Below are 15,532 nucleotides of genomic sequence, written 5' to 3'. Positions count from 1 at the left end.
GAAGGGGGGGCACACAAACCTGCACAGGAGAGGGGGGAAATCACTTGGGGGAACTTGAGTGTAAAGTAGAAAGAAAAAAAAAGGGGGGATTCCAAAGGATTCCTAGGAAAAACGTTGCCCTTCTATTTCAAGTTCTGTCTCTGCTCCAGGGTGAGGGCGAGCTTGTATGCCTGGCTGCTGCTTTTCCCCCTCCTCTCCCACCTCTGCTTTTTTCCTACTTGCTTCAGGATTAGCTTCCGTCCCTCTCGACCCCAAACAGTGGAATCTGGCTGTGCCTCGGGTCGTCTTGCCTCGCAATCTCGCCTCGAGTTGGTGGCGGTTTTCTGCTGAGGCTGAGCCGCCTGCTCCAGCCTCCGACTAAACTCATTAAGTTGGGAGATTTTTTTTTTTTTTCAGTTGGACGGGTGTTTTTAAAGTCTCGTCTTTCCAGCCCCAAACAAGGTGTAACAACGCACTCTTCCTTCTAAGGAATGAGAGGAGAGACAAGGATCACTCCAGACATCTCCTACCTACGGTTTGGGGGGTTTTTTTTCTTAAAGGCGAGGCTTGCATTCCTCAGCAGCTATGTGGAAGCTCCCTGAAACCTCCTCTCTCTAAAGTTAGTGTGCAGGGTTTTCCAAGGCTGAGAGCGCCAGTTACATGGGGAAGCACTTCCTTCAGGTGGAAGATCTCTCCCTTCACCTTTCCTCTGGTTCCCTGCAGGCTAGAGCTTACTTTCTATCAGTTTGCACAATCGCTTAGACAAACACCGAGGAAGAGAGTCTCTTTAATTATCAAAGACACATCTTTTCAGGGGTCCAACAAAGCGCTTATTTCACCCGCCAAACTAAAGGAGAGTTATTCCAGTTTTAGGAGGAAGATGCAAGCGATTTGGGACCTTGAACAAGGCAAATATGGTTTTGGTATGTTTGCTTACAGTATTTTCTTTTTTGCTCTCTCTCTCTCTCTCTCTCTTCTCTCTCTTCTCTCTCTCACTTTCCTCCTTGTGCTGTGTGGGGTTGGGGATGACTTGGGGTTTTTTCAGAAAATCGGGTTGCTAACGTGTATGAAATGCCTAGGACTGTGGTTTAAGGGGTTCCGGGAAGGGGGGACAGTCAATTCAATGCATTGCCATATTTTATTACATGTGTGTGGTGCAGGGGGGCAGGGGGGGGGAATACAATTGCGAAGCTGCCAAAATATGATTAAACCGAAGCGTAAAGTCTGCCTCCCCCTCTCTCCTCGTCCTGTCTGCTCAAACTCATCGCCTCCGGTGGAGCAAATTGCAAACCAGTCCTCTCAGCGTGTTTTTTGCAAGCAATAGATGACTCGGTTTTCTAGCAAAGGAGCTGCTAGGCTCGCACTAAGTATCAGAATTTACCGTTCGATTGGCCGCTGAGCTGCGTTTTGCAACCTTGTGCAACTGACAGCCAGCCAGGCAGGGAGGGAGGCGAGCTGTGCCCGGCGCCTCGGCCGCGGCTCGGGGAGGCGAGCGCTCGGTTAAGCTAGGAGGACAATCGCGACGGAGAAGGGTACTCACCATCTGGCGGGGTGGTGGAGCCGGCGTGCGGGTTTCAGACAAACGTTTACCTTTTTTGCTGTCTATTGCAACCGCGGCGGGCTGACTTTAAGAAGCAATTCTGGGCTCTGTCCAGAACGTTCAAGGAACGGGTCCTCATTTTTAAAAAGCCAGCGAGAGAGACGACAGAGACAGAGAAAGAAAGAGAGAGGAGGGGGTGAGAGGGACGCACATAAACCCAGTTCAGCGGGGGGGGGGAATCATCACCTCTCCGCCAGTGACTCGGGAAACGCAAGAGGTGGCGAGATCCGGGTTCGGTCCAAGCAAGCCAGAGCCAATTAATTTTAAATCCTGGGGAATTATTCAGATTAAAATGTGCAGAAGTTTCATTCTCCTGTGCCTACGTGAACCTAAAGTCGTTTCCCTTTAAGAGCTCCTTTTCTTTTAAAGTTGAATTTTAGGCAGCGAAGACTCTTACACTAGGGGGCAGACAGATACTGTACTTGCTCCAATCTTAAGCAATTTTTTCCCTCCCAGCATATGCTCTGATTTAGCACTGTAAATTTTTCAGAGGACCCAACTCTGACAGCCCCTGGTGATTTTCAAAGTACCACAAGCCAGTGGTTAAAAATTGCATTGACTTGGAAGTTCACAGGGATACAATGGAAGCCCCTTTTCCTATTCATGCAGCTCCAGTGTGGTGGAAGAGAAAAACACACGCGGACTAGATTGAGGGAAAGGAGGAATTCAATGAATCGTGGTGGACAGAACTGGTTTCCACTGAGTTCAGAGTTAAACTCGGCATTTGCTGGGGTCTGTATTCATATCGTGATTTAATCGGTGAGGAATTACAGCCGTCAGGCCACGTTCTGTAATGAAATCATATTCCTGGGTGGGTTTTCTTCTCTTCTCTTTTGATTCCCGGAGTAAGACAAATGTTTTTCCAACTTTCTCCGGCCAAATCAAAGCTTGCCATTCTTCTCATTAAAATAAATTTACATCTGCAGTAAAAGACTGGGATGATTTTTTTTAATGGTAACAATATATTGATATTTATTAGTTAAACTTAGAGCTGCTTTATTTCAGGGAAATGAGCATCTCTAAGACATTTAAAAATATTTTCCTTTTTTTTTCTTCTCGGTCTGCAGTCTGCCTATGTAGTAAAATTAATTGCAATTAATGCTTTTTTTTTGGTGCTTTTAAATATCCTCTTCATATCTATGAATGAGTCCCAAAATACAGAGTGAAACACTTCTGACTTCATGGCAGCCCTGGGGTCGTGTGCCTAGCAGGCTCCAGTTTTGTTGGAGATGGTTGGGAAATTATTCATTTTAAATCTGAGGCCAGCAAAGTAGACTTCAAATACCAACCAGCTCTAAACAGACTTGGGAAACTCTTCCTCCTCAAAAATGTTCCCACTGCTTGTTTGTAAAAGGTGATCTTGCTATGAAAATGTCTGTACAACAGGCAAAATTAAGATTTCCCTAAAATCAATTATTCTGTCTTCTATTACATGGAGAGGGCAATGCCCCTCAGATTTCCTATTTCAAACCCAGCCCCACCACTCTCTGCTGAGTTGGCCCCTCATCTACTGACATTTATAGCATTGGGCAATTTCTCGAATCATAGAGGTTGAAAGGGGGGGGGATCCTTCCCTGGGATAATTTCTTTTCCATGCTGCGTGTTCTCTTTAGGAGAAAGTTATATTGTGCCTCTAATCAACCTGAAATTCTCAGCCTGGCTTCACTCTGTGGCAAAAAAAATCTCATGACACACCAGGTTTGTGATAGTTCAGTGTCCACTATAGGGGTTTGGTTTTTGTTTGGTTTGTTTTTTTTTTACGACTTTCAAATAATCCCAGCACCTGCACCTTTCGTGAAATACGTGATTTCAGCGGAGAAAGGGTGAGAGCTCAGAAGGCTCCAGAAAAGAAGCGGAGAGAGGATTTATTTTTCATTCCCTAAAAACTAGCCCCTATCTGCCTACATGTCCACCTAGTCCCTTACCTTGTATTCCGCCTGTGTGTGTACAGGCTATTGAATGCAAAATGTAATCTACACATGTCAATTTTACGTGTGGTTTATTTTTCTTTAAAAAATCCCTCAGCTCCTCGATTTTTTGAACTATCAAGGATGCTTTCTTGTGGTTGTTCATTACTATTTATATGTGATCATGTTTCCTGCAGCTTGGCGTGTTTTGGGTAAAATATTTTAATTGTTCATAAACCTGGTTGGCTTATGGGGGATTTTTGGTGTAAAGTGTGTATGACAGAGACACGGTGTTCTTCTATGAATATGGAATAATCCTAATCCACTCACCCGTCCTAATCAAATAGAAAGGTTGCTGCATTGGAATACAGTGTGTTCTGGTGTTGGGGGGTGGCAATTCTAGATGCTTGATGTTTCAAACCCAACGCCCTAGAATTTAGAGACACAACCTATGACCATCTGGAAGATTTCAGCCCATGCAGCAGAAGGGCAGAGCCTATGAAGTTGATCTTATTGTAGTGGATTTCTTCTTAGGGTAGACTATGGCTGGTGTGTGCTTCTTGTGCGTCGTGCTGGTATTATTCCCAGTTTGGGGCAGAATCCCTGGCTGGGTTTTAAGGACCATATGACTGCTTTAAGAACATCTGAGGAACAATGAAGTCCGTCCTCAACTGTTCTGCGACCTAGAAGCGCAGTCGCTGAAGTCTTCTTTGTCTGTGTACATTGACAAATGTGCATCTCATACGTGTGCGTTTACATGTGTGTGCGGAGGGTGTGCACAGGGGCGGCGGGGATGCTGCCTCTGCTTGCCCATCCGCGGGCAGACGGGTCTTTCCCTTCTAGCCACGGCCGGGTGGGTGGCAGGACGTTGGCTTTGGAGTTAGCCGAGACCGCCGAGAGAGAGGATAAAGTTGAGGGAAATGTATTTCAATTGCGTTATGACAATGGGATGAAGTCTATTTCTGCTTCTCAACATCCGAGATGCTTTATTTGAGCAATTAAAATGTCAGGCCACATACCTGTGAAATGTTAACCCTACAAGGAAAAGACAGAGTCTGAACGGCTTTTTCCCTCTTAATTAAAAAAAAAAAAAAAAAAAAGCCACCAAAGCAATAAAGTGATCAGAGTGGATGAAGAGAAAGGTCCACCATCACCCGGATTTGGCCAAATCTTTCGTTTGGAAATTGCCCGCCAGGTCGGCTCGCGGCGCCTTCCCACCCCCCACCTACTACCCCCTGAAGGCGAGCGGGGAACTTTTCTCTTTCTCCAGCACCGCGGGCACAAAGATGCGCGGGGAGTCCCGGGTGGTGCGCGAGCGGCGGGTAGCGTGGCTTCGCCAAGTTGCGAGAGGCGAAGTCCTCGATTCCATCCCATGCTTCTCGCGGAGCCTTTAAGAAGCGTTTTGTGTGCGCGCCGCGCTCCGCTCCCCGCTGGGGCGGAAACCTCGGGTGCGGGGTGCCCGGGGCGCAGAGCGCGGGAGCCGCGCGCCCGGGGCCGCCCCGCGCCGATCCCCCGCTCGGCGGCCGCGGGGACACGGCCGCCCCCTCGCCGTCCCCAACGTCCCCCGCCCCGCGCCCCCAGCGCGCCCCGAGCAGCGGCCGAGACGCCGCTCGCGCTAGGACCGAGCTGAGCCCGCGGCCGCCATGGCGGGGCCGCCGCGCTCCGGCCAATGACGGCGAGGGGGCGGTGCGCGCGCGCCTGGCCAGGCCAACCCCGGCTGCTGCCTTATAAGGCGCGCCGTCGCCATGGCAACGTGCGCTAAGTTGCAGCAGTCGTGTCAAAGTTCACTATATAGAGAGCTCAGTGAGCTGATCGCGGAGAAGCCACTTCTGCCAGCCCCGGCGCCTATAAATCGCATTCCCTCCCGCGCCCCCCTTTTTAGCATATTTGATCACTTTGATTCTCTGTTCTTTTCTCTCCGCGGTGTGTGTGTGCGTGCGCGCGTGTGTGTTTTCTTCTCCTCCTCCTCCTCTCCCCGAGTTGCCTCCTTTCTCCGGGTGCCGTGCTGCCTTTTTTTTCCGTCTTTCATTCTCTCTCTCCGTCTTTTTCTCCCCGCTCCGCGCACGAAGGATGTGCTTCTAGGTGGTGATCTGCCCTCCTCTCCCTCTTTTATCATTTCTCCCCCGCCGCCGGCGAGTTGACTCTTTCCCTATGTGTGTGAGGCGGCGGCGGCAGCGGCAGCAGCAGCAGCAGCAGCGGCTCCGGCGGCGGCAGCAGCGGCAGCAGCGGCTTCAGCGGCGGCGGCGGCGCTAGACGCGGCGGCTCCGGGCCCGACCCGGCGGCTTCGGCGGCGGCGGCTCCGGCTCCGGCAGCGGCGGCGGCGGCTACCCGGGCGGCCCGCAGGGATCGTCGAGCGGCCTCCATCCGGCGCGAGCGGGCGGCGGCGGCCGGAGCGAGCCGGGCGCGCGCGCAGGGCGCCCCGGGCAGGCGGCGCCGGCGGCCCAGCGCCAGGACGACGCCGCGCAGCGCCCGACGCGGACCACTTTCATGCTGATTCCCCCGGACCCGGGCAGCGCTCCGGCCACTCCGCGGGCCGCCGGCCTCCGCCCCGGCCTGCCTGGCTCTCTGGGCGCGCCCGCGACCTGCGCCTCTGCTCTCCCAGTCCTCCTGATTTCGATGGCTTTCCTGAATGGCTGACTGTGGGCTGCCCTGGACTTGGCCCCCGGACAGTCGCCTCTCCTCCTTCTCTTCCTTCTCCTGTTCCTCCTCCTCCTCCAACTCCACGGCACACCAGCTCTGAGAGCTAGAGAGAGTGAACGAGAGAGGGAGGGAGAGAGTGAGAGCGAGCGAGATCTTTGGAGAGATTTTTTTTTTTTTTTGCCTCCTACTTCTGTCTTGAAGCCAGACAATCGACTTGCAGCTCTCCCTCCCCTCCCTCTCTCTCCACGTTCTGCTCCCACTCGCTCTCCCCCTGCCCTTCCCCGCCCCTCCCGGCGGAAAGCCCCCCGAAACCAACAAAGCTGAGCCGAGGGACACAAACAAAACAAACACACCGGGCCAGACAAGCCATCGACAAAACTTTGCAAAAGCAGAAACAAAAAAGGAAAAACTAACCAACCTCAACCAGCCAGCCCCCGAGCCACCCGGGGCGCTATCCCGCGCGCCCTCTCGCACCCTCGCACACACAAAAGGCGGCGCACCGGAGCCCGCGAGCCGGGAGCCGCCGCCGCCGCCGCCCGCCCGCAGCCAGGGGAGCAGGAAGTCCGGACGCGGCCCCCATAGATATGGCAATGGTAGTCAGCACGTGGCGCGACCCCCAGGACGAGGTGCCCGGCTCGCAGGGCAGCCAGGCCTCGCAGGCGCCTCCGGTGCCCGGCCCACCGCCCGGCGCCCCGCACACGCCTCAGACGCCCGGCCAAGGGGGCCCTGCCAGCACCCCGGCCCAGACGGCGGCCGGCGGCCAGGGCGGCCCCGGCGGCGACAAGCAGCAGCAGCAGCAGCACATAGAGTGCGTGGTGTGCGGGGACAAGTCGAGCGGCAAGCACTACGGCCAGTTCACGTGCGAGGGCTGCAAGAGCTTCTTCAAGCGCAGTGTGCGGAGGAACCTGAGCTACACGTGCCGCGCCAACCGGAACTGTCCCATCGACCAGCATCACCGCAACCAGTGCCAGTACTGTCGCCTCAAAAAGTGCCTCAAAGTGGGCATGAGACGGGAAGGTATCGGCCTCTCATTTCTCCCCCCTCGCCTGGGGTCCCGGGGCCCTGGGGGCGTTTGGCTAGCCTGCTCTGGGTAAGGACCCTGGACCCTTCGCTCTGCTCTTCCATTGCAGCTCCAAGGGGGCTGCTCCTAGAGGCAAGTTCAGCACTGGAACCCAGAGCCCCCCCGATGCGCATGCTTGGGCCGACTGATCTCCTCCACTTTCTCTTTGGGCCGGTTTCATGTTCTTTGCGTGGATTGCGAGTTCATGCGAGTTCGCCTTTTCTGCAAGGGCTGGGGTGGTGGTTGCTGCCGTTGTTGTTTTAAAGCCTGGTTTACTTCTCTGTCTCCTCTCAGTTTCCCTCTCTCTCGCCTGGTTTTCCTTGCATGTTCAACATATGTCCCTCCTCCCCACCTCTCCCCAGCCCCCACCCTCTCAAAAAAAAAAAAATCAACCTGAGATTGTACTTTTGTACAGGAGGTTCAAATTACAAATGGCAATTTTATGCACTTCGCCGTATTAACGCTACCGCCCGGGCTGCACTCATGTGACCCTCCGTGGATTAACATTCTGCTAAAAAAAAAAAAATCCTGTTTTCCTTTTTCCTTTCACTTTTGAAAGGAGGAGAGCGCGATAGGGAGTAGGGCCAGGGTGGGCGAGGGCCCTCGGCGGCTGCTTTCGCTCTGCGCGAGTTGGGTCTTTGTGATCGAAAATTCGCCGAGCACCGCGAGCCGGGCTCGGCCAATGGCGCGCCGGGCGCGGGCTCCTGGTTGGAGCGAGGGATCGCAGGGCTTTCTTTGTGTTCCTGAGAGCGCGGATCTCCCCGGCCGGCGTCAGATCAGAGCCCCGGCCCAAACCACGCCGGCTCTCCCCGGCCCGCCCGGGCCCTACGCGGCCGCTTGCTCCCCGGCTCTCCCCGGCTTCCTCTCGCCGCGGCCCGCCTCTCTCTCTCTCTCTCCGCCCTCTCCCTCTGTCTTCCTTTCTGCGAGCACACTGATCAGGCTGCCGCCAGACCTCAGCGATCCGCTCGTTTCTCCCCGGGAGACCCCCTCCGGACTGGGGCCGGGGCTTGGGCCGGGGCTGGGGCTGCAGGCTTTGGGGAAGAGGCGTTCCGGGGCGGCCACAGGCCGTCTGGGGTGAACCCCTGTGTCTTTTGCAAAAGCATCTCTCCCTCCCCACCCCCCCAGACTCGCCCCTCCCGCTCCCTCTCCTCCAATCAATAAGAAATATCAGCTGTTTAGCAGTAAAGAAGAAAGATGCCCCCAGAATGCTCCATCCCGCCCACCGCGCCGGGGACCCCGAGGCAAAGTGGCCAATTCTTGGGTGCTCGGCGGCCCAGCCCCGAGCGGGCCTCCGAGGCAAGTGTGCCGCTGAGGCCGCCAGAGTTGGCCTGGGTGGTGGTTGCAGAGGACCGCTGCCGGGCTCCCGGCGACTCCGGGGGCTGTGGCCCGGGCGCGCTCGTCGGAGGGGCAGGCCTGCGGGTTCTTGCTCGGTGCGGGGTCTGGGTCAGGTGGGGGTCGGGCTGGGTCAGGCCCTGCCAGGGGCGCTGGGGACCAAGGCTGGCCATTAACCAAGGAGTGTCTTCTTTCCTCCCCACAGCGGTACAGAGAGGCAGGATGCCGCCCACCCAGCCTACCCACGGGCAGTTTGCGCTGACCAACGGGGACCCCCTCAACTGCCACTCGTACCTGTCCGGATATATTTCTCTGTTGCTGCGCGCCGAGCCCTACCCCACGTCGCGCTTCGGCAGCCAGTGCATGCAGCCCAACAACATCATGGGCATCGAGAACATTTGCGAACTGGCCGCACGGATGCTCTTCAGCGCCGTCGAGTGGGCCCGGAACATCCCCTTCTTCCCTGACCTGCAGATCACCGACCAGGTGGCCCTGCTTCGCCTCACCTGGAGCGAGCTGTTCGTGCTGAACGCCGCACAGTGCTCCATGCCCCTCCACGTCGCCCCGCTCCTGGCTGCCGCAGGCCTACACGCCTCACCCATGTCTGCCGACCGGGTGGTCGCCTTTATGGACCACATACGGATCTTCCAAGAGCAAGTGGAGAAGCTCAAGGCCCTGCACGTTGACTCCGCTGAGTACAGCTGCCTCAAGGCCATAGTCCTGTTCACCTCAGGTAGGAAGGAGCCTTGCCTTCTCATGCCCAAGGGTCCCAGACCGGAGTTAGGGCCCAGAAGTCTCGCGAGTCCCCAGAGTGAGCCCAGCCTACCCCTTGAAAGGCCAAACTGTTGAGTGCCTCTTGGAGGAGAACTTTGAATAGCTGCTGGGCCTCACCAGGCCTGTCTGGGAGAGGAGAGGAAGGCTGGGCTGCAGGAAGGATGCTTGAGACACAGACTCTCAAAGTGGGCCAAGGGGAAGCCTCTCTGGCTGGGCCTGCTGCCCTCCTGCCAGGCTGGGGTGTGTGCTTCTGCTAACCTCCCTTAGCCAGGGCCCTCTGGGCCAGCTGAGCCTGTGCAAGCCTGTCTCCCCCTTGGTCCTTTCCATCACCCTGGCTTAGCCTCTAGGAGATGCCCCTGGGCACCAGGGCAGTCCTGGCAATGTCTTGCAGGGGGAAGTTTGACTGTTAACTCCTCAGGCAAATCCAAGCCGAGGGCACCAATCTTGAAAATCATATTCTTATTAAAACAATGCAGACTGCCAGGAGAGGGGAGAGAGCCGCCAGGAAGGGGCAAGAGGCAGAAAGGGGCCAGCATTAACTCTTCAGACTATCTGCAGGGGATTGAAGACGCTGGCCTCTTGCTTCCCCAGCCCCAGCAAACACTTAAGGCAATTTTCAAACAACCCAAAGTGTCTGCCAACTTGAGCTGGGCATGAAGGTGGACTGCATTTTGAAGCCTCATTAGTTTGCGTGTAGTTGAACCTGTGTGAGTGGGTAATAGATCTAAGATTCATGAACTCTTGAGGCCCAATGATTTTTGGAAGTCTCTGGCTTTCCACTTTGGGCCACACCTGCGCCTTTTGGCTGCCTCGAGGCTGGGTTCAGCCTGGCCCAGGGGGTGGGTGGATGTCGCTCTCTCCACCTTCTTGTTCTAAGTTGTCATCTGATCCCTTTGTCAAGGCTGAGAAGCAAAAGGGTTCCCAATTCAGCATACCAACCATGTGGACGTGGGTAGGGCTTGGAAGCTAGTCACCCACTCTTTTTCCAGCTGGAAATGAGGACGCTCAGAGAGAGCTGTATGGCAGACAAAGATCCACAAGCTCTTCCTTATTGTGTGAGGGCAATCTGGGGACCCCAGTCATCAGCTGAAACCATGGCAGGTTCTGAGTCTTTTATGTGTGGCTGCTTCATGCATCCACCCCCCTCAGGGCCACCCCCAATCCTGCCTTCCAAAGTCCTTAGGTAATCAATTAAAAGGCAGTGACCAGTCAAGGCAGAGCTGTACACAGAGGCTTGAATCTGGATTCTTTTTCCTCAGGGGACCTGTCAGAACTGACCGTTTGCCTGATGCAAACAAACATCCAGGCAGGAGGGTCCCCTGCCTCACAGCCAGCACCTTCCTCCACCCCACACCCAACCCACGTTCCCAGCCCCTGGGGGTGGCTGGCTGGTAATTTCTTGATATCATTGTTCCCTCTTAGCCTTACTCTTGGTCTTTCAAGGAAAGCAATGCCTGATACTGTAGTAGCAGTTTCATTTATGACTATTTGTAAAATGTAGAGGCCCGTGTGGGGAATGCAAATCACCCCACCAAGAGATAAAGATTCCTCTTATCTGATTCAGAGGGTGAGGGGTCTGACGCAAGCCGATCTTTTCATTCCTGGCCACAGACGCCTAGGCAGCCTGTGGCCAGGCGGAGTCCTAGGGACCCCATGACAAGATCGCATGTGTGTCCTGGTTCTGGGGGTGGAGGTGGGGGTGGCTGTTTTCCAAGACCTGTTTTAAGATGCACCGTGTGTATGTGTGGGCCCCAGTCTTGTCTGGGGAGTCCCCAAAGGTCAGGTCACAACCTGCGCCGCCTTCCCTGAGAAGCCTCTCATTTCAAAGGCACTTATTGTATTTCTACCTATCAGAAGAAGAAAAGTGTTTTCCTGGAGATAACAGGGAAGGGGGTGGTTCTTCTTGGAGGGACCTGGGTTTACAAAAAATAAATAAATAAAGGGGTGGGGGGGTAGGAGGAAAAGGGAGAGAGAAGAAAGGAGGGAAAGAAACAGCTCAAATGAACAGAGAGATCACAGTTTGCATGGCTGCCCTTCAATGGGCTAAACTGACAAGATCAGTTTTAAAGGGCCACTTAAATCAGTTTCAAAGACCAGAGAAAAATGAGTCGCCCTCTTTGGGGACAATCTGAGGCTGGGTCGTGGACGCCATTCCTCGGGGCTGGGCCAGGTTGTCGACCCCCCCCCCCACTATATAATTATAAGCCTAACTATTATTTACAGAGGAGGAGGGGGAGGAGCGTGGGCACTTTTTCGTTTCATCTGTTTGCCTTTCTGTTTACTGACTTGAGCTCGATTTCACCCAATGCACTTTGCTTGGGCCTCCCAGGGACCAAGCCTGGGGACCGGGACAGGGAAAGCCCTGTGAAACGCACAGAGTTGCGTTTAATTTTTAAGCAAACACCCCAGGACCCTCTCCTGCTCCACCCCCCCTACCTCCCACCCCTCACCCCCAAGTTTTCAGTGCTAGGCAGTTCCTCCAACTCCGGTTGGGGCAGTTTGACTGAGCTATACACACACACCTCATGTGACCCATTTCAAACCTCTTAATCTGATGACTGAATTCTTCTTCTTATTCTTCTTCTTATTCTTTTTTTTTTTTTTAACTTTCTTCCAGATGCCTGTGGTCTCTCTGATGTAGCCCATGTGGAAAGCTTGCAGGAAAAGTCCCAGTGTGCTTTGGAAGAATACGTTAGGAGCCAGTACCCCAACCAACCAACGCGATTCGGGAAGCTTTTGCTTCGCCTCCCTTCCCTGCGCACCGTCTCCTCGTCAGTCATAGAGCAATTGTTTTTCGTCCGTTTGGTAGGTAAAACCCCCATCGAAACCCTCATCCGGGATATGCTACTGTCCGGCAGCAGTTTTAACTGGCCGTATATGGCAATTCAATAAAAAAAAAAAAAAATCAAAATAAGAAGGGGGAGTGAAACAGAGAGAAAGAAAAGGCAAAAGACTGGTTTGTTTGCTTAAATTCCTTCTGTTAAGAAAGGATATAAAAGGATGTTACACGTTTGCTAAAAGAAGAGAGGGGAAGAATTTAATGGACTGTGAATTTCCAAAAAATAAAAAGACTGTCAAATGAACTTTTACAGAATGCATTAAAAAAAAAAAACAAAAAAAACTCCTGTGTCGGTCAGAACACCTTGCTACTTATCATTTTTTTTTTGTATAAAAAGGAAATTAGTCTTTTTCTTTTTTTTTGGTAAATTTTTGAAAAATATTGCTAAAAGTGCATTTAAGGAGATTGGGAGAAAATTAGCAGAATGGAGAAAGTAAGTCTCTTTTTTTTTTTTCCAAATTATTAATTGTCCTGTGTCTATGTACCTCTAGCTGTTCTTTTTTGTACTTTCCTGGTTGCAAACCAGTTTATTCTGTGGTTCTATAATAAGTTTTGATATAATCTTGGCTTCTTAAAAACTGTGTATCCTTAAAATATATGTTCTGCAAGAATTAAAACTGAGTCCATGAAAATATCATAGGGAGACATAAAACTTTAAAAGACAACTCAAAGATGATAGAAACGCACTTATAAGGTGGTGATCAAAAATTTTAGGTGAAGTTGAGCACTCTTAATTTGAGAACCGGAAGAACCACATACAACACTTAACTCCCCCACCCTGCTCCCCCTCCAAAAAAAAAAGACACCAAGACAAACCTAGCTTTTTAAAAATATTTTAAGAAAGAGAATGAACTGTGGAATTTATTGGCAGCCAAGGAATGTGTCCAAGACACAAGCTGAGGTTTTCAATAAAAAAGTGAACTTTTGTAATTTGAATTGGGTCCCGCTTAGTTCTTGAATTGTTATGAAAATCCTATATCTGTTTGTATATTTGCAAACCCTTTGTATTATAATTGTTGATATTCCCTTTTTAAAAAATACCATTGAAATCAGCATGACAAAATAACACTGTTGGCACTTATAGGTAATGTGATTGATTCAGTATCTTAGAGTTTACAGTTTGTGTTTTAAAAAAAAACTGAAGGTTTTTTTTTTTAAGTGCAACATTTCTGTATACTGTACAAGTTATAATAACTGAACTGTTTGGTCGAGTCTTTGTGTGTTATATTCCAAGGAAAATTTGAAAGTATTCAGAAATTAAAATATTATTTGATATCTGAAACCTGTTTGGCTGTCCCCCCTCACTGTCTTTCACCGAGAAGAGCTCCCTGAGAGCTCTCGCTTGAGTGGGCTGGGAGGTCCATTTGTTTATGATCCACGGTCAGTTTGTTCAAAAGTGGACTAGTGTTATTTGCCTGCTTAATTTGGTTGTGTGTGTTGGGGTGGGGGGGGAGCTGAAGTTAATGGTTTATCTATGGTTTAGGAAGTGCCACACTGATATAGTACACCACCCCCATTCACCTAATCCTCTTTTTAATTAAAAATGGATTTTCCAGGGGAAAAAAAAAGGCCCTTATATTTGTCACACTTAAGTGCCTGCTTAGGGAAGGTATTGTGAAAAGCATTAGAAATCTTGAGATCAGTATCTATTTTATGATCAGAAAAAAGTGGTGTTTTGTACATATCTGACAGTTATACAGAAGGCTGTTCCAGCAAGCTAATCACAGCATTATAAATAGAGGACAGTTGTTTGCAATGAGTTTTGCCTGAAGTAGGTGTGAGTTTTCAAAAATCTTTGTGGTTCTCATGTAGCGTGGTTGTTGAGAGGATTTCAAATGCAGTGGTACAGCTGTATATGCTACTTTGCAGTTGGTCTGCCTGTCCCCTCCCCCTTTCTGTTCTTTCTGTGGGAGCCTGACCACAGGTGAAGGGAGTCATTTCCATTGGAGTTATGTACATAAAAACACATCGACATTCTGACATTTCAGATTGGGTAGATGCAATCTGGGCTGCTTTGGGGTTCCTTTGTCCTTAGAAGCCAAATTAAGAAAAAGGAGAGAGAGAGAGAGAGAAGGAAGGAAAGTTGACAGAGGTGTGCTGATTCGGAAGTAGGAACTATTTTGTTTTGGCCTCTTCTCTGCACCCCCCCTCCCCTTTTCCTGGTTTGGAGAAAGCTCAGTCCTTGGAAGCTTGCAATTTCGTTCTGATTGAGGCTTTCCAGCACCCCCCCCCCCATATTTCCCTATGTCATGGTTTAATTTTAAAAGGAGGTGGGTAGGGGAAGTGAAAGGAAAGGGGTCATCTTGGAAAGTGTGTTAAACTTTGACAGTCCTTTCCAGGCAATCCATGTAGACCAGAAATATCTGTCTGATTTCTGCACCTGAGCTGACTTCTCCATCCACCCCTCAGCTTCTTCCTGTAGATATACACAAACGTGAATATGAGTACGTTCCTTTGGCAGAATATCCCTGACCTTTTAGATCGAGGGTTTGTATGTTGGTGTTTATTTTCCCCTCTTACAAGTGTTATCCATGTGAGTGTGTGAAGTTTCTCTAATAAGTAAAACACAGGCCCTTTTCCTTATTTGTTTTGTGTTAGTTTATTGTAAACAGCCATTTGTTGTAAATTATTATTGGCATTAAATTATAATTTATGATTTTCAAAGCAAAAGACAGTCCCTGTTTTATTATGCTTTAAGCATGTGTTGTGGACGTTGGGGATCTCACTCTCCCTCTCTTAAGTTTCTGCAAGCAGCTTGGGGTCTGCGAGGCAGAAAAACAGGACCCCCAATTTTTCAAACAGTTAAAACAAAACCTCTTGTATATGTTTAGAGTGGCCGGAGGAGGATCTGTTTAGAGGCTTGAGCTTGGTTGAAGTTTATTGCATTTAAAGAAAGTTTTTCTTTTCACGCTGAGTTAGAACAAAAGATCTTTGCTGCGACCGAATTGGACAAAAGACGAGGGCTGGGACCCAGCGAGTGCGTTCTGTGTGAAATTGACGAGATCTTTAAAAAAGCTGCTAAACATGGCGACTCTTTCCCTTTAAGTGTCTCTTTTTCCTTGCTGGGTTTTTTTTTTTTTTTTTTTTTTTTTTTTTTTTTTTTTCATCTGATCTGAGCTCGCTTTATTTCTTCTCGCAGCCCCGCTCCCCCTCCTCCTCTTGGCGCTCGGGGGTGTGAGAGAACCCAGTTAGACGCAAAATGCAACAATAGTCCGGGCAGAGAGGGAGGGTGGGGGGCGATCGCTGCTTCTCACCACTTTCAAACAAACCTAGGAGAAGACTGAGCTCGGGGTGGAGGGGGGATTCTGGCCCGATTGCTCGGCGCGTGGTCGCGCAGCCTGGGCCTTGCACCATTAGTTGTCCCTGGGCCGCCAGAGGCTGGGGCTCAAAGTTAGCGGGCG

General features: G+C 51.3%; 1 protein-coding gene across 3 annotated transcripts; it reads left to right on the top strand.

Annotated features, from left to right (window-relative positions):
• Window positions 1–428: 428 nt before the first annotated feature.
• On the top strand, window positions 429–13,413 carry NR2F2 (nuclear receptor subfamily 2 group F member 2). 3 transcript variants are annotated; one of them, XM_053912721.2, is made up of 3 exons: window positions 429–902; window positions 8,724–9,251; window positions 11,910–13,413. In XM_053912721.2, exons 1-3 carry the CDS (start codon window positions 860–862, stop codon window positions 12,182–12,184), a joined length of 846 nt encoding a protein of 281 aa, XP_053768696.1. In that variant the 5' UTR covers window positions 429–859; the 3' UTR covers window positions 12,185–13,413. The 3 variants fall into 3 exon arrangements, with proteins under 3 accessions (XP_053768696.1, XP_045052471.2, XP_053768695.1); XM_045196536.3 differs by lacking the exon at window positions 429–902 and adding an exon at window positions 6,268–7,143; XM_053912720.2 differs by lacking the exon at window positions 429–902 and adding an exon at window positions 7,758–8,482.
• The last annotated feature ends 2,119 nt before the right edge of the window (window positions 13,414–15,532 follow it).

Source organism: Desmodus rotundus, chromosome 10 (genome assembly GCF_022682495.2).
Source record: "Desmodus rotundus isolate HL8 chromosome 10, HLdesRot8A.1, whole genome shotgun sequence".
Lineage (NCBI taxonomy): Eukaryota > Metazoa > Chordata > Mammalia > Chiroptera > Phyllostomidae > Desmodus > Desmodus rotundus.
Note: the sequence above shows the minus strand (reverse complement) of the source record. Positions and strands in the feature narration are given on the sequence as shown.

Coding starts and splice junctions, on each gene's coding strand:
- NR2F2 (XM_045196536.3), top strand. CDS start 6,711: ATGGCAATGGTAGTCAGCACGTGGCGCGACCCCCAGGACGAGGTGCCC. Junction 7,144..8,723: donor AGTGGGCATGAGACGGGAAG/GTATCGGCCTCT, acceptor TCCTCCCCACAG/CGGTACAGAGAGGCAGGATG. Junction 9,252..11,909: donor CATAGTCCTGTTCACCTCAG/GTAGGAAGGAGC, acceptor ACTTTCTTCCAG/ATGCCTGTGGTCTCTCTGAT.